Here is a 24,997-nt window from a genome sequence, read left to right as displayed (position 1 = left end):
CCCTCAAATAGCCAGTCATTATTTACTGGGAGGTGTTGCAGGCCCATCAGAGAACAGAAGCCAAAACTGGAAGGGTTTTGCCCTCTTCAATAGCCAGTGAGTGCCATGGACTTCCAGTGAGGACTGAAGAGGTTAGGGTAACTGAGGCTCAAAATTGAGTTGCTGGCATCCCCTTTCAGAACAGGGCCCTATACTGAGTAAAAACATTTAGGAGTAGAATCAAGATTGAGGAAGATATTGACAACAGAAATGAAAGGGAAGGTCCTGACCAGTGTGACAGAGGGGAACCAAGCAAGGAAATATTGGAAAGCAAGTCGCCATATTTTTAAACAGGATATGAAAACCATAGAAGAGGGAGCTCTATGAAGTTAGAAAAGCATTCTGAATTTATCTTACTTCTAAAGTTTGGGAAAACTAATTTTATATAAAAATGAGCAACAGTATAGTATTGAGGTCAAACCTTATTCAAAGCTACTATAGGGAAAAAAAAAAAGAGCACTATACCTGCAGACAATGAAAGCTTGCCCCGAAATTATGTCCTCAAAATAGATCAAAATTTTAATTTACTATTTAAAAATGAGCTAAATGATATTAATAGGATAAAAAGACATGAAAGAACAAAATGAATCATGATTAGATAAACTCATAAATGAGGTGACAGAAATAGGAAAATAATAGAAAGATAAGAAAAAAATCTCAGCAATAAAAATGAAACTAAAAGAAACACAAGAGCAAATATAAACAATATAAATTGTCTTGAGAGAAATAGAAGAAAATTTTGAACATTTAAAAAATAAAAAAGAAATGAAGAAAGGGATAAAAAAGATTTGAGAGAGACAGATACTATAGATAGGCAAGAAATATCCAATGTACATAGAGTAGTATTTCCTGAAGAAGAAAATGAAAGCAAGGAAATGGGTCACATAGTAAATTATTATAACTGAAGAAAACTTATTGATATAAAAAGTATGAAGCTACTCATGCCTTTATTTTGCCTTTCTGGTATGAACTATACCATTGGATAACCAAGTAGTAATGAGGGAAGTATCTATATCTTTGTAAAATAATTCTACCTATTAAATGAAAAAGACATAACAGCATTAGATGTCAATATTTTGCCAGCATCAATGAATGGCTATAGCTTTCAAACCTCAATATCTGCTTTAATCACAAAAGGAGACACAACCAGTCTTTACATGCTTGCTATACCCTTGCTAACACCACATATATTCCTGCCAAAGGTATCAAACCTGACTCTGATTCAGAACCTAGATCCAGCTGCCAGTTTTCAGGAAATAGAGAGGACAGAGGAGTATATTGAACTATGAGTAAACACCCAGCAAAATCCACACTGTAGAAAACTATACAGGTTAAATGGCCAGTGCTTCCCAAATAATTGTAAAGAATTAAAGAGCTGAAAAGGGAACCCCTAGATTACAAGAGACTTAAAAGACATATCAGATTTTTTTAAGAAGGCAAGACTAAAGTATATTGTCTAGGAAATTGTTTTATAATTTTGATTATAAAACAAAAATACAAGCAAGTAATTACCATAAAGGATGATATTCACTCATACGGAGAAAGAGAGAGGCATTGTGATTGGGATAGGGCATGGGTTATTTGAAACTATGTACCCCAGAAAAATATGCTCTTAAAGTTAATCCATTCCTGTGGGTGTGGTCCATTGAAATTAGGAGCTTTTGGTGAATAGGATTGTAAATTAAAATGTGGCCGTTGTTCAGGGTGGGTTTTAATCCTGTTACTGGAACGCTTGATAAGAAAATGAAATTCAGATGAATGAGAGAAAGCCGCAGAAGCAAGAAGATGGAAGTAACGAAACCCAGAAGAGAATGGAAAGAACTGTATACATGGTTGTGTACCCTGCCACGTGACAGAGGAACCCAGGATCACCAGCAGCTGGTCTTCAGGAAGAGAAGGTATCATGTAGATGACGCCTTTATTTGGCCATTGTGATGGCCTCAGAACTCTAAGTTTGTAAACTAATAAATTCCCATTGTAAGAGCCAATGGATTTCATGTCATTTGCTTTGAGCAGTTTAGCAAACTAGAACAGAGCACATTGAATGGGCTTTTGGGATGGCTGGCAAAGTTCTGTTTCTTGAACAGTGCAGTTGTTACAAAGGTTTTCACTTTATAATAATTCATTCAGTCATGTATTTGCTTTGTTTGTTTTATGTATCTGTGTTTTTTGTGTAATAAAATATATTTTTTTCATTTTTTTTAATTAAAAAATTTTTTAAACATAACAACATACAAATATGGACATTTTTATCATATGATCATTCCATTCTTGGTATATAATCAAGAACTCACAGTATCATCACCATGATCATTTCTTAGAACATTTGCATCAATTCAGAAAAAGATATAAAAAGAAAAAATAAAAAAAAACTCATATATACCATACCCCTTACCCCTGTAATAAAATATTTTAAAATGAAGTTAAATATATATTTTGAGTCCTTACTGCATGCTAGCTTTTGCTTGGTGTTGGGAAAGCATATATGAATACATTTCTATAGTCCCAGCGATAAGAGTGGGGGGACAGTTATATTGCATTAATTTAGGAATGGAGGCAAGCATAAGGGAAACCATGGGAGAAGATGGGAAGGACACCTGACCCATGGGTAGGGTCAAAGCAGATTTCCTTGAAGATATAAAATCTCAGTTGAGGTTTGAAGAGTAAGGAGACATTAGCTTAGCGGAGAATTGTGGAAGGAATAGAGGGAGACTCCTACACTTAAGACCAGTTAGGTGTGAGAGAATAAAGCAGTACTTTTGAGAAAATGAAAGAAGTTCAGTTTGGATGAAAACTAACATGCAATGGAAGGAGTAGGGATGGGATGTGTTATGAGAGAAGAGAAGGGGTCTGATTTTGAATTGCCTTTTAACTCATGTTAAGGGGTCACATTTTTTTTTTTTTTGAGGGTGGCAGTGGAAGCTATTAAATGTTTAAACAGGAAAATACCTTGAATTTGTGTTTTAGAAACAGTGTGTTCACCGTATTATGGAGGATGACTTAGAGAAAGGTTGTTAGTGGTGAGAAATACTGGAGGCAGGAGACCAACTTGCTGGAAAGTCTATCGCATTAGTCCAGTTGAGAGATGATACTTGTTTGAAGAACAGGTAGGCTGTGGAGAAGGTGAGAAGTGGACAGCTCAAGAGATATTTATGGGATAGAAATCACAGGATTTGGCTGTTGATTTTATGTAGGGAGAAAGAAGGAGAAGAAGGAGTCAAAGGTAACTTCAGCCTTCTGACACTGAATAAATGTTATTGTCATTTACTGATATAGAGGCATACAGTCCACGCAATCAAAGGAGGAAGTTTCAGTAGAGAGAAGATAATGGGGCATATTGAAATTGGTGTTCTTTTTGGAAATTTATTTGGAGATAAATGCTAGTAATTGAGATTTGAAGCGCAGTAGAGAGAGCAACTAAGCAAGAGGAAGGATTTCAGAGTCATTACGCCATGAGAGTGGATATGATTCACTAGAAAGAACATAAATAATGAGAAGAATAAATGCCACAACAAAATTCTGGGAACTCTAACATTTCTATAATGTACAGAGAAAGAACTGTCCTCACAGGAGTCCTGAGACAGTCACCCAGAAGTACAAGGAAAACTATTAACCTCTTGTGTCATGATTCAAGGAAAAGAGTGCTTCAATAAGGTATGTGCGAAATTGTCAAATAAAGTCAGAAAGGATATGATCTGAGAGATGAACATTGATTTTAGCAAAAAACAAACAAACAAACACATTCATTTTATCATCTCAGGCTACAGGTATACCAAATGTCATACTAATTTAATCGTATTTACTTCAAGAGCCTGGAAAATAAGTACATTTGGAATTGCGTCGATAGAGTGTTTCTGTTGTTCAAGCGAGTAAACAGATTATTTCTCTGACTTGTTCACTGTTTTCCTAAATTCCTTCATTTTTTTTTTTAAGCATATCTGGTATAGCAACATAGGCAATTCTAACCCACCACCTGTTTTTTTGTAAATGAAGTTTTATTGAAACAGTTAGGCCCATTCATTTAATTGCTTATGGCTGCTTTTGCACTACTATGGTAGAGCTGAGTAGTTGTCACGTCACAAGGATGTGTGGCCCACAAAGCTAAAATATTCACTATCTGACTTGCTGACTCCTGATCTAAAATCTAGATTCTAGAATAAAGTAACATCTTAAAAATCACAATCTGCAGAGTAATCCTTGTTCTTTTTTTTTTAGCCATGTGATTTCCATGTTTGGACAAAGGGATTGGATTAGGAAACCAAAGTTTACAACAAGAAAAAAGATAAAGGATAACAGTCAGCCTGAGCAATACATACAACACATGAAAGCACCTCCTTCTGTGACTGCGCTAACTGATGGCAGTACGACCTGGGGAAATTTCCCTACTAGTAGGAGGCTATACACACATTGCAGGCTCTTTGAATGTTTGTGCCACAGATGAAAAGAGCACTTACCTCAGTTTACTGCTGCAGTGATGGCATCGGAAGCAGGATTTATGAAAATGCTGCTTGTCTGCTACCAGGCACTCCATTGGGTAAACTGTCGTTTGACAAATTAAACATGTTACCCTGTCTGGGAGCAGCAGTTTCTAAAAAAGTAAAAAATGTACAAAGGGGTAAATGGTATGATCTTCAATCACATCATAAAAACAAAACAAACAAAGCAAAACAAAACAAGATCATATTAGCCAGTCATGCTGTTAAAGTAGAAAGCTCTAGGACCACTGTCCTACCATTACTTCTCCAGGCATAGGACATCCTGCCCATCACATTTGATGCTTTGGTAGAAGCAACCTCAATCTAATGTCCCTACTACTTATATGTTGTACAAGTTAACTTTTATCATTTAAGGGGACAAACATGAGAAAAATATGGTCATACATTATAATTCATCACAATTTCTATGCATATATAGTAAACTCAGTCATGCAGCCCCCAGGAAAAGTTCTTATTTTGAATAACTGAATTTACTATATATATATATATATATATATACACATATACATGTTTACACCTAACTTGGTCCAAAGTTTTTATATTTTAAGCATTCTGGGCCAATATTTCTAAAATATATACATAGCTTTTTAAGTTTTGAATCTGGTTAAATATTTTCTTGATGACTTTGTGTTCCCTCCAAGACACCAACTCCTAACTCTAACACAATAAAACTTCTGAATGCACTGAAATATTCAGAACTGCTTGTCCCCAGTCTAAGTGGCTTTAGATTTTAGGACTGTCTGCTTTTTATTGCTTCCCCCCCAACCCTTTCCTTGCTGTAAGTACTTACAACCACTTTCTGCTGCTCTTATTGAATTCTAGCCTCTATGAAAAACTATAGTTATATTATTAACCAGTGTTTGTATAGTGGTTCAGAAATGACACAGAACTTTCACTTCAGTATTGCTTTTGATACTCGCAACGATCCCTTGAGAGCTTTTATATTAGTTATGGATAAGAGTAAATATGCTCAGGGCCCTTTACACAGTTGAAATATATGCACTTTAATGCATATATTAATGCACATTGGGCTACTGAGAGATCTATATTGCTTATTTGGATCTAAAAAGGGACACATTTCTATATAAAACACCAGTTTCTTTTTTTTTTCTATGTGTTTTTTGAGCTACTTAAAAGAAATAGAGCATTTGAAATTAGGCAGCTTTGCTTAATTATGCCAGAAGCAAGCACAGTAAGGAACCATATTAACCTATTAAACTAGACACATATGTTGCAAAAATGATCGAGGCATAATTATTAGTTTCAGCAGTTTTTATTTTTAAGCTTGCTTTTTCCCCCTCTCAATCTGTCTGAAAGAAAGGACTATACTAATGATGCTCACTAATTATGTCAAATCCTTTTATTGCAAAGCCTCATTAATTGCAAAAAGTAGGGAAAATATAAAGAAATGAGCTATTCTCTGATGCTTAAGAAACATATACTAAGTTCACATGTTGTAAATCTCCCTCCTTCCAAATATAGTCAAAATTTTAAAATGTCTACATTCTTCTAGAATGAAACCTAATGAGCCATCATTTGGGGGTTATTTTAAGAAAAGTGAAAAGATCACTTATGGGAGAAAAGTACAGTCGTGTTGGAGAAAGCCAACTCTAGCCAATTCAATAACAATAATGAAATATATGAAAAGTCTAATTTCACACACTCCAGAGACACAGATCAATAAAAAACCCTAAAGCACATATGAAGAGTGTAAATTGTTTCTTGGATTATTACCAGGCTGTACTGAATTCAAATGCAAACACCACTTAAATCTGGCAGTTAAAAATACATCGATAGTAGATTAGGGGATATTATCAAATATTTTCTAAACCAACTGGATGAAAGAACAACTTTTAATAAGACATATTAACAATGTAGTATAATTATAGAATTATTAAAAATATATAGTTGTGTATAATTATTAATGCCAACAAACAATAGCAATTACTATTATATCTGATGCTTTGCCCAAAGCCTATTTACCTTGACAAATACATGTCTTAATAATCTATACAATAGTATTTGTTATTCTCACACAGTGCAGGTGAATAATTTATACTAGATGCTTTTGTAAAGAGAAAGCAGTACAAGCAAGCATAGTAAAGAGAAAAATATAAGCATAAGGGGAAAACTGTTAGTTTGAGGTTATATTGCTGATTATTTTCACACACACTCTATTAATCACAAATCATCTTAGCTGCAGAACATGTGCCTTTAAACAGGTTAATCTTCTTTCACTCTTTGCAACTTCATTTACCACTTATAAATGCAGATTCCTCTTCGAAGGTGGATCTCATCTCAGTTGCAGGAGCATCTGAGGTTGCATATCCCAGGCTTTTAAAAACTCTCTCATTCTCTTGCCATGTCTTCTGAAAATTCCTCCTGAGTCCTTTAGGTGGATCAGAAATATCTAAAATATGACCAGCGATGACATCTTCATAGGTCGGCGGGGCGTGCTTGAAGTCAATGCCAGATTTGCTGGCTTCTGAGCTATGTAATGAAGAAGTTGCTGTCTCTGACCGGACTACCTGACTCTCAAATGCATCCATGCCAGAGAAACGTTCACTTAGAGACCTTGTTTCAGAACATACTGTGGGCTGCTTAAAAGTAATCTTTTCTTGTAGCTCTCTGGGTTGTCTGCAAGGAAAGCTTCTAAAACTAGTGTTTTCTAAAGATGTTGATCCAAATTCCTCCTTACAAAATGTACGACTTTCTTGTTTAATATTATGGTTTGCTTCTCCATTAGCATAAACTCTTCTATTTGACTTTGCTTCAAAAATTGGGCCACTCTCAACTTCCCTGAACCATCTATTTATATCATTTTCATGGTCGTTTATGAAATTTTCAGCCATTTGAACAGTTCGGTTGGCTGCTTCATATCTCTGTGTATGCTGTGACAGGCAAGGCACTTCCACCTTGCGGATAATTTCAACTGCATCAAAACTTTCAGTATCTGGCACTATGGGTTCAGTGGAATTCACTCCATCTTGGTGAACATAAGTAGACCTTTTCTCAACTGTCCTAACTTCCTCTTGAGCTTCTGTGGCTTCTTTGAATGAACCACTACCAAAACGATTTACACTTACAGGTATCGTGATTGTGGGTGGAGAATCCCTACCACGAGATTCTATCTTAATTTGGCGACGAAGTGTTGCAGGAGATGTAATGATTTCAGACCTCCTCTCAACAATTGGAACTGGGGTTACTGATGGACATGGGTTGGTCCCTCTGGATAACTTTGCAGTGGTATCTTTGAGTTTGACAAGTTGTTCAGAGCGACTCCTTGGTGGAGAAGGGGAGGTATTTGCTCTGTGAATTCTGGATGTTTGTGACATGGACCTTCTTTGTGCTGGTGGTTCAGCAGAACTGTTCTTTTTAGGTGATTGAGAAAGCTCATCTTTAGTAGAGGTTTCGGTTTTCCGGGCAGTAGATTCAATTGTTATAAAAGTAGGTGACGGTGGTCGTGTTTTTAAACAGGAAGGAGAAATCTTGCTATCATCTGGTTTAATTTCCTGATGGGTTTTCACATGACTATGAGCAGCTTTTGCTTCATGATGAGGTGACTTTTCTTCTACAATTTTATTTTCTTTCCGTTCAATGCTTTTACTGTCTCTGACATTAACACTAGGCACTTTAGATAAAGTTTCATTAAGACTAATAGGTTTGTTTCCCACCTTTCCTGCTTCGGAAGATATCATGGCTGTTTGAATTATATTCTCGTAGGATGCAAGCATATCCTCTGCTTGCGTTTTAATATGTACTATTTCTTCTTTGATCTTTTCTAAATTACCCTCCATGGCAATGTGAACTCCATACTCTCGTCTTTCTTCAGTTATCAGCCATTCTGGAATAATATTTAACAGTGTCTGAAATGTTTTAAGGGAATTTTGATTTGGCTCTGCTTCAAACTGTTTCACTCTAGACAAAATCTGCTGTACTTCTTCACGTCTTCTCAAGAATTCCAATATATTTACAGCACCTTTTCCATCATCCTGCTGGGTTTCTTTTGCAGAGGAAAATAAAGATCTGTTCTGTGTAATCTCTTGCTTTGAATCTTTAGTATTAACGCAGACTTGTTTCTGCTGTATGCCCTTGACTCTGAGATATTTTTCTTCCTGCAGCCGATTATATGGCTGGGGCAATTTTTTATGTTCAACTTTACTTTCAGAAGCCTGCGTTTGTGCTTGCTGAAAATTCTGAGTCTGTGAATCAATAACCTTTTGCTTGACTATCTTCTCTGCTGATTTATTCTTAAAATGTTCTTGTTTTCTTTCAATTATTAGTCTTTCTTCTTCTGGACCAATCCTTGGTGGTCCCTGATTTTCTTCTTCACTTACTGGAAGTTTCCCACTCTCATGTTCTCTGAATTCTGCTTGATTTTCCTGAACTATATTGAATGTCTTTTCATGGCATTTCTCTGCAGGGTCTGTAGGCATTTTTATCATCACTCTTTTCTCCTTCTTAGGTAACTGAATATATTTTTCAGCCATAGTCTGCTTATTACTAACCATGGTGCTTCCTTCAGTTTTTTCCCTTGCTTCTGTTTTCTCGCTTTCTTTATACTGTTGTTTGGTAATAGTTTGAACAGCAACTTCAGATTGCTTTTTGTGACTTTCATAGCTGTGGCCTGTTTCATTTAATTTTTGATCTATTATTGGCAGCTTGATCGTTTTAACTTTGAAACTTGGAGAAACTGGTTTGTTCTGGGACAATTGCAATGGATCCACATACTTCTGTTGTGTACTAAATTCTTGGTGACTCTGTTGAATTTCGCAAGATGATTTCGATTGTGCAATGTCCTTTGAGCCTTGCAAAATTTCCTTTTTAATGTTATCTTTGTCTTCTGAGGTGGCTAAAACACACTGGAGTCTCTTGGAAGCGACTGACACTGCTGATGTTGAGAGCTGGTTATCAATACAGGCTTCTATTGCATGGGCATTACTTTGAGAATCTGGGTTTGATTGGGCCACAGAGATCCGTGAATCCATTCTGGAAAGGGGAACCTCCTCATTTGCTTTTGGTAACAGCACTTCCTTTTTCAACTCTGATGCATTTTGATTTTGGCTCTCTGTTTTGATAATGTTGTAGCAGGAACTCTCATGTTTCTGCTTTTCAAGCTCTTCTCTTTGCTGTTTGTATTTTTCTTCAGCAATCATTAAAGGTGTCTTAAATTTTCTCATGTATGGTTTTGGACTTTGTTGTCCTGAACTCACTGAAAATGAACGAGATTTTAAGAGTGGTGCTAACTGTTTGTCTTTGGGTAGTGAAGTTTCTGGGACAGTCTGAGAGAAAGACCTTCTAGACTCAATGGATGATTGTTTTCTCTCATCAAGACCTTTCCTAAATATGTTCTGCTTTGCTTCTGTGTGCTCACTGCCAGTCATCATCACTACTCTTTTCTGATCCTTTGAGAGAGTCATTTTACATTCCATATCTGACAGGGAATTTGTCAATTCAGCTCTTAAAGAACCGTGATTATTTTTATCTTCCATCTGCTTGGGAAATTTGGATTTGGGGAATGTCAGAGGTGGCAAAAGTACTCCTGATTTTCCTGCTATGGTTTTGGACTGAGAATGAGTTTTCACAGAGCTTAAGTCTTGTTCTTGGGAATATTGTTGAATGAATGTTTCATTTTGCTTTTCTTGAAAAGATGAGGAAAGAAGATGTGCTGGTTTTTGAGATGGGGCTGGAGAATGGGAAGAGGGTAGAAACATCGAGAGGCATTCTTTCTCAGATTTCTCATCTGCTGGTGGTGGAGGAAGAGGGAGGTTTGAGAAGCTTTCAAATTCAGCCTTTATCTTCTCTGTGAACAGTGAGGGAGAAGATTCATTTTTATCAGGCAACATCATTAAAGGAGGTGGAGGAGGAAGAGGAAATTCAATTTCAGACGATGCATCCGAAGGTGGAGGAGGAGGTGGAGATGGAAGTGGAAGGGGGCACTCATTTTCTTTCACATTATTTTCAGGGTTTAAGTTGGTTGGATTGAAAGACTTTTCCAATGCCATCTTTAAGTCTGTTGAAGTATGTGTCTTCATTAGAAAGTCCTGGCTTTTCCAATGAATATCAGTCTTCTGCTTTTTGTCAGTTGCCTGAAATTTACTGTGGCTTTTTCTGGAGACTTTCACTTCTGTTGCATCTGATATGTCTTGATCGGTAGGCAAAGGCTGCCACGCTGGTTGAAGGTTCATGTTATTTTTCTGCATATCATTATTAGAATATTGCATTCCTTGCTTTAACAAAGTTTGCTTCTGAAATTTCCCTCTAACTTCGCAAGTTTCCCTCGCTGGCATGTTGACTGGTTCTTGTGTAAGACTGGCCTTGGGGATGGCTATATCTGTTACTTTAGTGTTTTGGGTCTTTTTAGGGCTCTTTACATGGGAAGACTCAGTCTTCTGGTGCTCATGCCTCAGTTTACAGGTTTGAGATTGTTGCTTTCCAACTGTTTCGAGACGCTGGGTAGAGTCGAAGACATCGTTGTTCATCACCTCTCTCACTGTCTCTGATTCCTTAGTTTTGAGGTTCTCCTTAACTGACATAGCTGAAGTCAAGTGTCTGCTCACATGTCCATCTCTAAGATGCTGTTCTCTAGCCCCATCAGTACACACACTCATTCTGTCCCCTGGTCTTGACACATTTTCAATAGGTTTATGATATGAATTAGAGAGCTTTCTAAGGCTTTTCTCCAGAGCATCATTATTTTGTTCACGATCTACAACAATCTTTACAGTGCCTTTGGGGGCTTTTTGAAGATTAATTTCAGTTTCTTCTTCTATTAAATTCCTATGGCAAGATTTTCCAGTAGTTTGCTTAAGTATGTCTGTTCCACCTTGCCGCCTGGTTGCTGACTCAAATGGTCCTGGTCTTGGCTGAAGAACACTTTTTCTGTCCCTGTGGTCAGTCACCTGCTGAATCCCTGCTTTCTGCTCTTCTGAGGACCTTACCACTACAGCTTGCATATCTTCTTTGATTTTATTTTCTTTATCTACTTCTCTGAAAGCTCTTTGTGTTTCTTTCAAAGACCTTAATGATGCCTCAAGGTCATCTCGAATAAGCTCCTTTTTCAGGATTTCTGTCCTTGTGGTTGCAGCTTTTTCAAGGCTCTCTATAGCTTGTTCAATATCACCAGGGACAGCATCAGGTTGTTTAGCTTCTTTCCATCTCTGGCTTGATTCTTTAAGTGACTTGAGTGTGGCCAGCATGTCACTTTTTATAATTTCTTCTGTATTAGCTTCTGTTTTCTGATTTATGGCCTGGCTGAGGGAATTTAAGGTTGATTTTAAATCTCCTCTTGTAATTTCCTCTTTGAGTGTCTTACAAGATGTACTCTGAGGCTCAGTCATAAAAACTTTAACTGTATTATGCACATCTCCTGGGATGATGTCAGTTTCATTAACAGTACGTTCGATCTGAGACTGCCTTTTCTTTAGTAACAGTTTTGTGCCTTCAACATCACCACCAATTATTTCTTCCTCTCCTTCCTGTTTCCTAGCTGTTAGTGTTTCATTTGACCCTGTCTGGAGTTGTCTGAGATAATCCAAAGCTCCAATTTCTATGCATGTTGTGAAAAACTGAACATTTCCTCTCTCAGAGGCATCGATTTTTGCCCTTTCGGATATTTTATTGTTTGCTGTGGAAGATAACAAATTGTGAATGGTGCGTTTTACATCACCCCCTATTATTTCTTCACGCTCAATTGTGTCACCATCATTTTCATGAAGAAGACAATAGATAGTCATGTTAATATCTCCTCTCTCATCTTCCTGAATTAAAATGCCTTTCTTGACAGATTTTTCCTCAGAGAACAGGTTTCTGATTGCTTGCTGAACATCACCCCTTACTACCTCCTCTTTTTCAGCATGAAATTCTGTTGGTTTGTTTAATAATTGTGTTTTGGTCAAATTAACATTTCCCTTCTCTTCTTCACTAACCAAAATCTCTCTTTTTATACAGTCTCGTTTGGAAAGTAGGTTCACCATTATATTCCTGAGATCACCCCTGATAATTTCTTCTTTCTGTATTTCAGGTGATGCTTGATTCATCAGCTTGAATTTTGCCATTCGGACATCTCCAACTTCATCAGCTTCAATGATGATTCCAGGAGTCTTGATAACTTTTTGAGAGTATAGTTCCTCTAAGGTTTCTTTAATGCTCTTGCCAATAATTTCTACCTTTTCTACCCTATTTTCATTAAATTCATGAAGGGGTGTTGTTTCAAAGAGCCATGTAGTTGTCTTGACATCCGAAGGAGGGATTTCTTCCTTGATTATTTTTTTGATGCTTTCATCTGTTTCGTTAATAGAATCCAAAGTTTGATTTTCAAAAAGCCATACTGCCTGCTTAACATCACCTCTCTGCACGTCTTCCTGGGTGACTGTCTTGATATTTTCATATTCTGATTCTGCCCCTCTCAGCTCCTCCATAGTGTGGGTTTCAAATAGCCAAGTAGAAGTTTTCACGTTGCCTTTTTGGATCTCATTGATGGTTACTGTTCTTATGTAAGCGTTCTTATCCAAATTTTTAGACTCAAAGAACTGTTTACTGGTCTTTACATTCCCACCTTGAATAGAGTCAACAGTGGGCACGATATCATGTGATTCTTCTGCAATCTTATCCAGTGGCTGCGTTTCAAATCTGTATCTGACAGAAGAAACATCCCCTTTCTGGATGTTTTCTTGTGTGACAGATTTAATAACATACACGTTATTTGAGTCATTAATTGAGTCTAATGGTTTTGTTTCAAAAAGCCACCTTGTCCCCCGTACATCCCCATGAATTACTTCTTCCTTTTTAACTGTGGTCACTTCATGATAATACCCTTCTAGGTCTTGAATTGCATAGAGTGGCTGGGTTTCAAACAACATTCTGTAGCTTTTCACATCACCCTTTATTACTTCTTCAGTGATTGTCTTCTTGGTGCTGGTATCATCAGATTCTTCTTTGATCTTATCTAAAGAAAAAGTCTCAAAAATAAAGCATCCCTTTCTTACATCCCCACCTTGTATATCTGTCACTGTCTTAACTAATCCATCACCTTCTTGGCTTACTTTAATCCTATCAATTGGTTGGGTTTCAAAAAGCCACCTACAGTTTAACACATTGCCTTTCTGTATATCTTCATTTTTTAGGGTTTTAATCTTTTTCAAAACTTCCTCTGAACTGGAACTTATAGAATCTAAGGTCTGATGTTCAAACTTATAACGCATGCTGGAAACATCCCCAGCTTGGATATCTACTTCCACAGGCTTGGTTTCCTTCCCTTCTTCTCCTTGTATGCTGTCCAAATTTTCTGTCTCAAAAAGAAAACAAGCTGTATGAACATCCCCACCTTGGATCTCCTCCTGCCTCACAGTTTGTGATTTGACTGTTGCTTCGGCATCATCTTTTATGGCATCAAGTGGCTGTGTTTCAAAGAGCCAAGTACAGGTTTTGACATCTCCTTTATGAATTTCTTCACTGCTAGTCTTTAATGAAACTTTTTCATAAAGAGACTCCATTGGCTGTGTTTCAAAAAGCCATCTACAGGTTTTGACATCTCCTTTAACAATATCTGTAGCATGTTCAGTGTTACTTTCTGTTTCGTCTACATTACTAAAATATTTAATTGAGTCAAGAGGCTGGGTTTCAAACAACCATTTAGCAGATTTCACATTTCCAGTCTGTATTTCTTGAGCAGATATTCCTCTAATTACCTGAAACTTATGGATACTTTCATCAAACTGGTCAATGGGCCTTGTTTCAAAAAGCCACCTACAGCTTCTTACATCACCTCTTAGGATTTCTTCCTGCTGGACTGTCTTTACTTGATGATATTTTCCATGGTGGTCTTGAATGGCGTACAGTGGTGTTGTCTCAAAGAGAGATTTATTTAACTCTACAGCACCTCTTGTGACTCCCTCCACCTCTATTTTATGTGATGCATCAAATTTAATTAAATTGTTTGATTCAAAAATATGTGTGTAAGTCCTCACATCTCCTCTGTCAACCTCTTCAAGTTTCACTGTTTGTGTGTACTCTTTTTTATCTTCTCTAATCTCCTCCAGAGGTTGTGTTTCAAAAATCCATTTCTGATGCCTAACATCCCCCTTTTCTTCTTCAGAGGCAGTGATTTTCTGAAGCTTTCCCACATCAGGGCTATCTTTTAAAGCCTCCAATGGAAGTGTTTCAAATAGATGCTTAGTAGTTTGTACATCACCTCCTATTATCTCTTCAGGTGGTATTGGATCTGCATCAGGGACTTCTTTTAGAATGTCTAATGGCTGGGTTTCAAACATCCAACACTTTCTGGAAACATCTGTACCTATTATTATTTCCTTTTCAGCAACGACCTCTTCTGACTGTTCTTTGATTTTCTCTAAAGGTTGGGTTTCAAATAACCACTTCGCCCTACTCACCCCACCTTTGACATTTTCTTCCATAGATATGCCTCGGACAACCTTAAGTTCTGTGATATCTTTGTTAATTGTGTCCAAGGGCTGTGTTTCAAACATCCAACGTGCTGTTCTCACATCCCCTTTTTCAACGTCTTCTCTGTGGACAGTTTTAATTTCCAGTATTTGACCTAAACCATCTCTAATAACATATAATGGCTGTGTTTCAAAGCATTTTATACTTCTCTTCACATTTCCTTTAATTTCTTTGAGCTCAGACCTGAGCTGCAGTAAATGAACCTCATCCACTGAATGAAGCTGTCCAAGTTGATCCAGATGTTGAGTTTCAAACATGTATCTCACGGTCTTGACATCCCCACCAGTTATGTCTTTAAAGGCAGTGACCTCTGATTCTTCTTGACTTTGATGTATTTTGTTCATTGAATCCAATGACTTTGTTTCAAACATCCACCGGGCAGTGTGGACATCTCCTCTGGCTAGCTCAGGAATTTTCTCAGCATTGTTTTTTGTGCCAGAAGAATGGACTCCCAGTGTATCTATGGGTTGGGTTTCAAACATCCATGTGGTATATTTCACATCACCCCCAGCAATGATTTCATGATTAGCAATGTTTTTAGGGATGTTACCTTCAACAGGAGAGCCACTGTTGATGGAATCTAATGGCTGATTCTCAAAGATCCATCTCATGGACTGCACCTCCCCCTTCAGAATTTCATCCCACTCCAAGTGTTCTCTTTCAGAGTTAAGACCTTTTTGAGAACTGTCATTTGTATTTTCGAACACATACCGGGTTCTTTGTACATCTGCTGAAATTGAGTTCCCTGGGTTCACTTGACTAGACACAATCTCAGAAACTTCACTGATGTAATCTTTTTCTAAGTTTTTTCTTAATTCGGGATGGATGTGTTTATATAAACGGTTTAATTCATACAAATTTCTTTGCTTGGAATATAATTCTTTGGGGACTGGTGGTCTTCTGGGAGAGGGGGAGAATTCAGGGGACTGGGAAAATGCTGTCACATCTATTGGAGTTTGATGCACATCAGTTGGGGGAGGAGGAAATTCTTCCTTTTTTCCTGAAGGAGTAGCATTAACTTGTGCCAGAGTTGAGGAAGTTACAGTGCGATCACTATATCTTGTGGATGAGGTTTCCTTCCTCTGGCTAGTTGAAGCGCAAGAAGTGGAAGAGGTATCCACAACTGAAGATGGCTTTAAAGTCTCTTCATATTCACTTTCAATCTTTAGGGGAGAGAAAATCAAATCTTATAAAAATGGGTGCAAGGTGGAGACTTCCTAGGTGCTGCCCTTCACCTGTCCATATTACCAGGACCCTGCTATGACATCTCCATTGGGGAAAATAGGCAATACACTCTACTTAAAGCCCTACATAGGAGGAGTATTCAATATTTGTTACTATCTTTGCTGCAATCCATTTGCACTGTAAAGTTATATTGCACATCCACTATACTGACTGATATTTTAACATTTACTCATAATCTTGATTTTTGTCCCTCTAGTTATTGTGCTATGCAGAGGAATCCAGAGCGAAACAATAAAAGTGTTAAAGTACTTTTGAGGGTTGTTTGCCTTCCTTGTAATTTTAAACAGAGAAGAATAAGCACCTGACATTTAAAGTTGATTATATTACTTTATCTAATGTTTGCTATTAGACTTTAAAGGACACATACTTTTTTTTTCCATCCCTCATTTTTTCTAGTGAGGAAAGTTTTAACTCTCTCTCTTTTCTTGAGTAGATCAATATTCTCTTTATGGAACAGAGTAAGTACTGGTTCAGGGTATGTTTTATTGAAAAAACATCTCAGACATTGAATAATTTGAAAATGCTATGCATCTAAGTTTGTTTTTGCATTTGATGATTCTGTGCAGAAAAAAAAAAAAGTGTTACCTTAATCTGCTTGGCTGGGGTTGTCGTCTCTTTGTCAGAAAAAAGGACTTTTTCCTGGGCAGACTTTTCAAATTGCTCTTTTAAAAACTTAGCTGAAACCTTTGGAACCTCTTCATCCTCGGGTGTATCGATGACTACAAAGAGAAGATAATTCTAGGGATATTATTCAACTAATAAAAATGATTTTGAGAAGAAATTATAATGGCAAGGAAAATTCATTTTATAAGTGAAAAATTAAAGCTGCAAATTAATAATTTGACACTACTTCCTTATATAAGTTATCAATATAGGAAGAAAAAATGCTATTGGTGGTTATCTCTGGATGTAAAGCTATAAGTGGTAATACTGTTCTTTATTTTAATTATATATGCTTTTTACATTTTCTACAGGCATGTTTCACTTTTATGCCCAGGAAAAAAATAATAAAAATTATACAAGAAAAGCCTACAACAGAGAAGAACAAAGAAGAAAGATCTACTTTCATAAACAATAAAACCAAAACATAGATCTAGTCAAGTAACATTTTGATCAGAGTTGGCTTAAATTTTCCCTTCTAGCTCTTAAGAGGGCAGCATAAGGTCTAATCCCCCTTATTGGCCTGGCAAACAATGCTTGTCTTATGCAAATTTGCATAAATTTGCCCAGAGTTTCTTCTCATATCCGTAGGCTGAAGCACTAGATTTATTAATGCTTAAATCTATTATTAAAAGTAATACAATCCAGATAATAATTGTATTCTCAGAGTGCTTGATACACTTCGAGTTTTATTGAAGGTCTTGAGTGCAAAAGCAATATAGGTGGCCAGCTTATCATTTCCTAGGCTTTTAGGATGAATACATCATAGAACTGATGGGCAATGAACTATTTTATGGACTTATTGTACCAATTACCACACTTAGAACCTAATTAAATATAGAAAAAACATTTTGAGTTTTGGCACTCTGAGTCATAGTTACCAAACTTCTCGCTAAGAGGGGTGTGCTTTGGAACTTGTCCATTCAAACTAAATGCAACAATAGGAGAAAGTTAAATTGGAACTAAACAATATAACCAAAAGTCAATAAAAAGTAGACACTTACCTGTTTCTTGAACATACTGATGAAAATGAGAAGGTTGGTTTATTTCCTGGACATGCTTTTCAAGATGAGAGATCTGTGTTTAAAGGTAATTTTTAATAATTGTTTTTAAGATGGGGAGCATGTCAATATGGCAAACAATATTCATTTCACAGTGATTTTTCATCCAAAACTTCAGGGCACATTGGGAGAAGTTCTTAATCCTCCAGTATTTATCTTTTTAAAGTTTTTTTTTGGCATGGGCAGGAACCGAACCCAGGTCTCTGGCATGGCAGGTGAGAATTCTGCCACTGAGCCACCATTGCCCACCCTCTACTATTTATTTTAGTGCAAGGACTTAATGTTGTTACAGAACATATCTAAACAGAATTGGCACACGAAGTTTGATTATCAATTTAGGGTGCCAACTTTAGCTTTCAAAGAATGCCAACTCCAAAATGGGGAAAGAGACACTAATACTTGTGGGTGTTGTATACATAAAGGACAATAAACGCAAATGCTAACAACAGTCAGAATTTCCACACACTTTTAGAAACTGTTTGGAAAGTACTATCTAAGTAATTACCATTTCTGTTCCAAGAACATCAATTTTATGTGTCTTGGAAGCTTCTTGTTTGTTTCCTTCCATTTTCTGGCTGCCTCTTGAAATGTCAAACTGGCTGCCACCAAGGACCTCCTAAATGGATAGACAGATAAATAAATAAGGCAATGAGTTAAGAAATGTCTGAATTTTTAAAAATTTCATTTATTAATGCAATCTCAGGAGCAGAGGCTTCTGAAAAAAAATTGAGACTTCTCAATTTATTAGTTTTCTATTGTTGCTCTAACAAATCACCACAACTTAGTGGCTTCAAACAAAGCAAATTTATTATCTTAAATTTTGTAGGTCAGAAATCCAAAATGACTCTTATTGTTAAAATTACGATGTTAGCAGGGCTGCGTTCCTTATAGAGACTCCAGAGGAGAATCTGTTCCTTCGCCTTTTGCAGCTTCCTAGCAACTTCCCTCTTTCCTTAGCTCAGAGACCCTTTTCCGTTTTTAAAGCTAGCAAAGTCTGCTGAAATCTTCTCATCATCTCACTCACTCTTCCAATTCCCTGTTCCACTTTTAACAACCTTTGTGATTACAATGGACTAACCCAATGGCCAGGAAAATCTCCCTGGATTATATTATCTATTATAAGGCCGGCTGACCAGCAACCTTAATTCCATCTGTAAGCTTCATTCCCCTTTAGTTTGTAACCTAACATGTTCACAGGTTTGGAGGATTAGGATAGTCATCTTTGTGGGGCCATCATCTTGTCTACCACATTCAGGTAAACAACAAATGTTAATAATGCGTTTTGTGCCCAATAGAGTAAGTGCAATTCCTTGATAGAAAGAAATATACTTTATTACTCATAAATCAAAATTCCATACTATCCAATGACATTTTTGTCTTCAAATTGATCACCCAGTTTGATAACACATCCAGAGTTCAATTGAAGAATATGAACATAGTCATTAAAATAAACAAATCATATTATGCTAGCACGTATCTCCTTATCTTCACCCATGAGTTTTCTTTCTATTTTGCTTAAGTTGGCAGAGGTGATTCTGGCTGAGTTGGAAGTTTGGAATACCTATTAGCTTTGGTGACCCATCCCAGCCTTTACTACATAAGGTGATTTTGACACAATTATGGATTGATATGACAAAACAGCTGGCATAGTGCTAAAAACCTGAACATAAAAAATAAATATACAGACTCTACTAGAAAGCATGTATTTGCACTTTGCTTGAAGTTGAGTTTTCACCTTAATATCTATGTGACAAACTAATAGTGATTTTGAGATATGTTTTTAAAATTTGTCTTAGTAGTGAATAGTCAAATGAACAAAGATGCATTATTATTCACCAGGAGCATTAAATTATTTTTACAGTGAGTTAAATGCATTTAAATATGGTAAGTTAAATAAGTTTAAAAGTTTAAAATTAATTCATGGAAATTGACTTGTGCTTTATTTTTTCTAGTAGACTTGAGTGTGTTTTTTCCCCCAAGGGTGTTTATTCTATAGGGTTAAAGTTTTGATTAATGCAGAGGCCAGTTAGATGTTTACATAGGGATATATAGTGTGATCTGATCTTATACTTTTCCCAGGAAGGGAAATTTATAAAAAGGTTGATACTCTTTTAAAAGACCTACAAAAAATTGAAGGCAAACATAGGTTCACATTTTAATATGTGCTATATAATATGATCATTAAATTTAAGACCAATGACAAAATTTTTTCAACAGAATAGTTTCCCATTCATAGTGAATGATAACATGCATTTAAAATATTTGAAATTATGCTCAATGCACAATTTGTGTAAGAAAAATTTCACTGAAAGAAAGAATGAATGAACAATGAACATAAGTGGATAAATAATATAGCGACTTTTTATTAATAAATTAATTTCATTCAACCTTCTATTTGCCTGAGAATGTATCAGGAAATGGGGATAAAATAATGACTAAAACATGTACTTTACTTTCTAAAGAAGGAGTTAGAAAATGAATAATCCATGCTTTTTTAATTCAAAAAATCAGAAGTCTATGTAAAAGGATGCTTTGCATGATCGTTTCATTTAAGGCTACCAGTAGCATCAGGACTGGAGGGATCAAAGTAATCATTGAGGGCGTCAGGTAGAAAAATTCATGGGCACAAGTGACAACTCTTTGCATGACAAGTCTTTTTGTCTCTGACTTCTTTTCTTCCACAAGGATATAGCGGAATAGTCCATGGCTTTCCCATGCACACACTGAAGAAAGAAGGAAGTAGCTATTAAATGGAGAGTGAAATGGCAGAGGAAAGTGGCAACCTGACCAGTCCCAGGGATCTACAGGGTACCATGCTCATTCCTACAGATCATTGTTTCTGCCTAGAGATCCTAGAGCTGTGGCCTTAGAATCAGGCTTTATCTGGCCCATACAGTGTTCCTGAAGTTTTGAATTAGTTAATAAGTACACAAATAAAGATTTCTGCCAGCGTTTGATTCACATTCTAGCATAATAGTACGTGGCTACAACTAAGTGGTGGCTGGCCTCTGTAGCTGGGGCACGTACTGGCTAGTAGTTCACAGTTCCCATCCTTCACTAATTTTTCATGCAGAATTGACATTTTTAAAAACTTGCCTGGTATCTATAGAGATACGTTTCTACTACCTGCCACCAATTGTCATACTGAAAGAATAGAGTTGGTGACACATATCTGTGTCAAGAAAGAAAAATGGAAAATGTTGGGAGTAGAAAAATAATAAACTAAGTGTTTTTGACCCATACTTTAAAAATTTACCATTTTCTGGGGAAATCACATTATACTTATACTCGAGTAAAAACAAAACATGCCTATCAGCCCCAAGTATATTTTCTTGTGGGAGATGACACAACATGAGCAGTACAAGTACACATAAATTTAGTTTAGAGTTGTAAGTTTCTACTTCAGCATTTATGTGCTATTACTAAGTAGAACTGTAATTGCTGTACTAGCTTGGTGTGTTCGCGTCAATGCATCAATTTTACTGCCCTCTGGTTGCTGTAACTTACATAAAATGTCTTAAAATATTCCAAGATTTTATTTCCATCATTTACCATGTTTCATATTCTGCAACTGGTTTATTTTGGGTTTTAAATCTGACTTTCAGTCTTTTGAATTGTTGGGAGTCTATTTAGGGTGTAAGGTTAGGCAAAAGGACGGATCATGATAATGCTCAGGAAGAAATCAAATTACACAATAAAATGTAACAAAAAAATCTGGCCAGAGCACCATACATGTGCTCACACAAATGATTCATGAAATTGGCTTCAGAAAATTAAACTCAAATATAGACCAAGCTGCTAGAGACAAAAATGCTGTTGTGTTCTCAGGTGGAGAGAGTTGGATGGAGTCAGGAATAGGGGATTAGTCCTAATTCCTTCCTCTATCAGCTATGGTGTAATTGTGTGTCACTGAATCGTATTTAAATCTAGTTTTCTCATATCAGGCAGCCATTAGAAGAAAGAAAAAGAGATAATATATGTGCTATATCTTTGGAATCTAAAGGAGAAAATGTGACATGATTGCAAAACAGTTTACGGTTGCATAGCTCACACCAATCTGATTTCAGCTCATGGATTAAACAAGTTTTACAACAATTTATCATTGATAAGCAAATCTTCTAAGGAGATTTGTACTAACATAAGAAAGAGTTCATATTCTGCCTATCCAACTTGCCATTATTATTATTATAGAAGACTTAAATTTCTACCAATAAATTTACAGTTTTTATACTGCAATGAGTAAGGAAATAAAAAGGTAGACTTAAAAAATGCTGACTCACTACTATTGTGACTTTAGAAGTATGCCATATAGAGAAAAATTTCAAGGAAAGTCTGGCAGAATAGTAGATTTTCCACCAGAGTAGACAGAACAGTAGATTTTTCCGCCAGAGTATACAAAACAGAGGCTCAATACCAGTGATTCAGAACTTTTACCCATCACTAATTTCTATTTTAATAAAACTAGAAAAGGTTATATATATTAATATTACACCTATCTTTGTCAAACAGGCATAAACAATACCAAAAATGTGTTATTTACATTAGCAAAAATGTCAGCAGATTCAAGGTCTGAAAGCATAATCAGTTCTGTCTCTTAAATGAAGAGCATAACATTTTGTGGTTGACACACTGTATTATTCTGGATTTCAATATATTTAAATTGACACTTTTTTCATCCTGAGATTTCCCTATTTTAAAATTTTAACCTAAAAAAATTACAGTATACAATCAGACATCCCTAGAGTTTGAGCTTCAGGGTAAGGCTTTTTTTCCATATTCACTATTGCCCTTTAATAGCTTGGTTCCAAAATTATTTTCTCTTTGAAGCTTTTCCTGCCATTTTTAGAGAGAGCTAGCTATTTCTGATTTTTATTGTTGTTTTCCCATAACTGTAAGTATACACCTCTGCTATGACAACTATCACTTTTCATAGCAATCATTTGTTAATATGATTCTTCCCTTTAAATCCTTTAAATCTGAGTCTATCTCATTTATTTTCAAATCCCAATGTTCAGTAGATGCTCATTAAAATATCAAGGAATGAATTAATGGAAAAATAGCCACTTTAATTTTTCTAGAAATGTGAAAAATTTGCAACTTAACCTGCTTTAAAAACTGAGATTCTAGATTCTCCACACAGTCTCTATGATTTTATTTTTGGTATTTCTGATGAAAATCTTCAATTGAAAATTTTCATAATTGGGAGATGGAGTTACCAAAGCTGACGTGTATAACACTAACATATAGATTACTGTATAGAGCGTATTTATAAAGAGTTATTTTGATCAGAACAGAAAGTGATCAAAACATGTAGAAAAGAATATGGGCATTGCTGTGGTGCTATAAAGGAGAGCTGGCCTCATCAGAGGGAGAAGTCTGTACCAAGAAACCAAAGACAACAGTTACATACACAAAGGTAAAGAGCGCTTCAAAGTAAAAAACTATATTTTCAAGTAGACTTTTTATAAAAAGACCTTTGTGATGCTAAACAAACTAGTTTATATGCTCTTTTTAAAGTGAATTTGTTTATTCACTGAGTTGAAACTGTCAAGAACTGTGTAGGAACAGTAGTAGGATACATTAAGTAGAATCACTATGATATCAAAATTTTAGGTTGCAATATTTACAATGAAAATGAAAGGCATTTTTTTCATCAATTTCAATTGATGTAAATAGGAAAAATTATTAAGAGCAAAGAAGAACAAAGACAATTGCAGAGGCATATAATTTTTGTATGACTCAATATACCTAGAAGTGAAACCTTCAGTTTTACTTAACTTAATAGTAGCCTCCTAAAGCTATAGGAGTGAACTAGCTGGACACTTGGATCTGAAAAGACTGCAAAATATTTTTAAGAATTTTAAGAGGATGAGTTTTTCCTTTGAAAATACTGAGTCCTTAAACATAAGTGACCTTACATAGCCTCTCTTGTGCATTTATTTGCTCAACAAGTAAATATTAAGTACCAGCTGTGTGCATGGCATCATGCTAAGCACACCTCTCTCTCTCTCTTTCTCTCTCTCTTTCTCTCTCTCTGTCTCACACACACACACATTCTATCACTCAAACACACACACTCTCTCTTTCTCTCTCCTACCATCTCTACACACACACACACACACACACACACACACACACAGATATATATACACACAATATATATATAGATATATACCTGTGCATATATTTAATGGCAAACCAAAGGCTCAGTTAGCTTGGAATTCCTTTCAGACAAGAACTGTAAATATGTACAGATGCATGATGCATACATCTCTGAGTAAAGTGCTATGATTCAACTAATTTTAACACTTTCTTGACTCAAAACAATTACGCTTTGATCTTATTTAGCTCTAAAGTGAAAAACTTAACACTTTTAAATAAAGATATTTTAATTTTAAAATAACAGTATTTATCTTCCCAAAGGGAGGATTCTGAATAAGCAAGCCTGCTTTAACTGCCAGAATTCTGACTGTCCTTTACTTTCCTAACAGTGTTATTTATAGAGCCATGTTCCAGAATCCAAAACTGCTGAAGGTTCATAAAAGAACACATAAAAGATGCACTCTCAGCTGCGCCATCAAACATATTAGCCATATAAATAACAATATTTATTTGACAAGGTAAAAAAGAAGGTTACATAAAAAACATTCAATTTGCAATAACAGATGCCTTCTAGAAGTTTTATGTAGATGCAGGTTAAAGATATACATATATATGTAATATTTCAAAACAACATAGACACAGAACATCTTATAACCAAGTAGACAGTAAGATATAAATAAAACATAAAAGTACAACAGAAGAGGCTGGACTCAAAGAGCAGTAAAATTACAGATGAAAAGCCTACAAAAAGGAATGAAATATTCTAAAGAAAAACAGCAACAAGAAGTAACATGTATCTCATCTTAATTAATACAAACCAAAATAGAGAAATAGAAGAATTCTACCTTTCATTACTGTCCCTACTCCACCAATATCCAATTGGTTCCTAAGCAATGCCAGTTCTATATTTAAATATCCCTGAATCAATGC

At 35.9% G+C, this 24,997-nt stretch overlaps 1 protein-coding gene across 2 annotated transcripts in view; it reads right to left on the bottom strand.

Moving 5' to 3' along the window:
- Positions 1-24,997, bottom strand: part of XIRP2 (xin actin binding repeat containing 2) — a 70,727-nt gene that overhangs the window by 3,973 nt on the left and 41,757 nt on the right. Inside the window, exons 4-8 of one of the 2 annotated variants that reach the window (XM_077154060.1) lie at positions 18,471-18,581; positions 17,909-17,981; positions 16,830-16,963; positions 6,793-16,162; positions 4,494-4,627 (exon numbers count right to left, since the gene is read on the bottom strand). In XM_077154060.1, coding sequence (XP_077010175.1) covers positions 4,533-4,627; positions 6,793-16,162; positions 16,830-16,963; positions 17,909-17,981; positions 18,471-18,581 — 9,783 coding nt within the window. In that variant the 3' untranslated portion in view covers positions 4,494-4,532. The remainder of the gene's footprint in view (positions 1-4,493; positions 4,628-6,792; positions 16,163-16,829; positions 16,964-17,908; positions 17,982-18,470; positions 18,582-24,997) is intronic. The other variant, XM_077154061.1, reaches the window with a different exon arrangement.

This window comes from Tamandua tetradactyla, chromosome 3, assembly GCF_023851605.1.
Source record: "Tamandua tetradactyla isolate mTamTet1 chromosome 3, mTamTet1.pri, whole genome shotgun sequence".
Lineage (NCBI taxonomy): Eukaryota > Metazoa > Chordata > Mammalia > Pilosa > Myrmecophagidae > Tamandua > Tamandua tetradactyla.
This window is presented reverse-complemented; position numbering and strand designations above follow the sequence as displayed.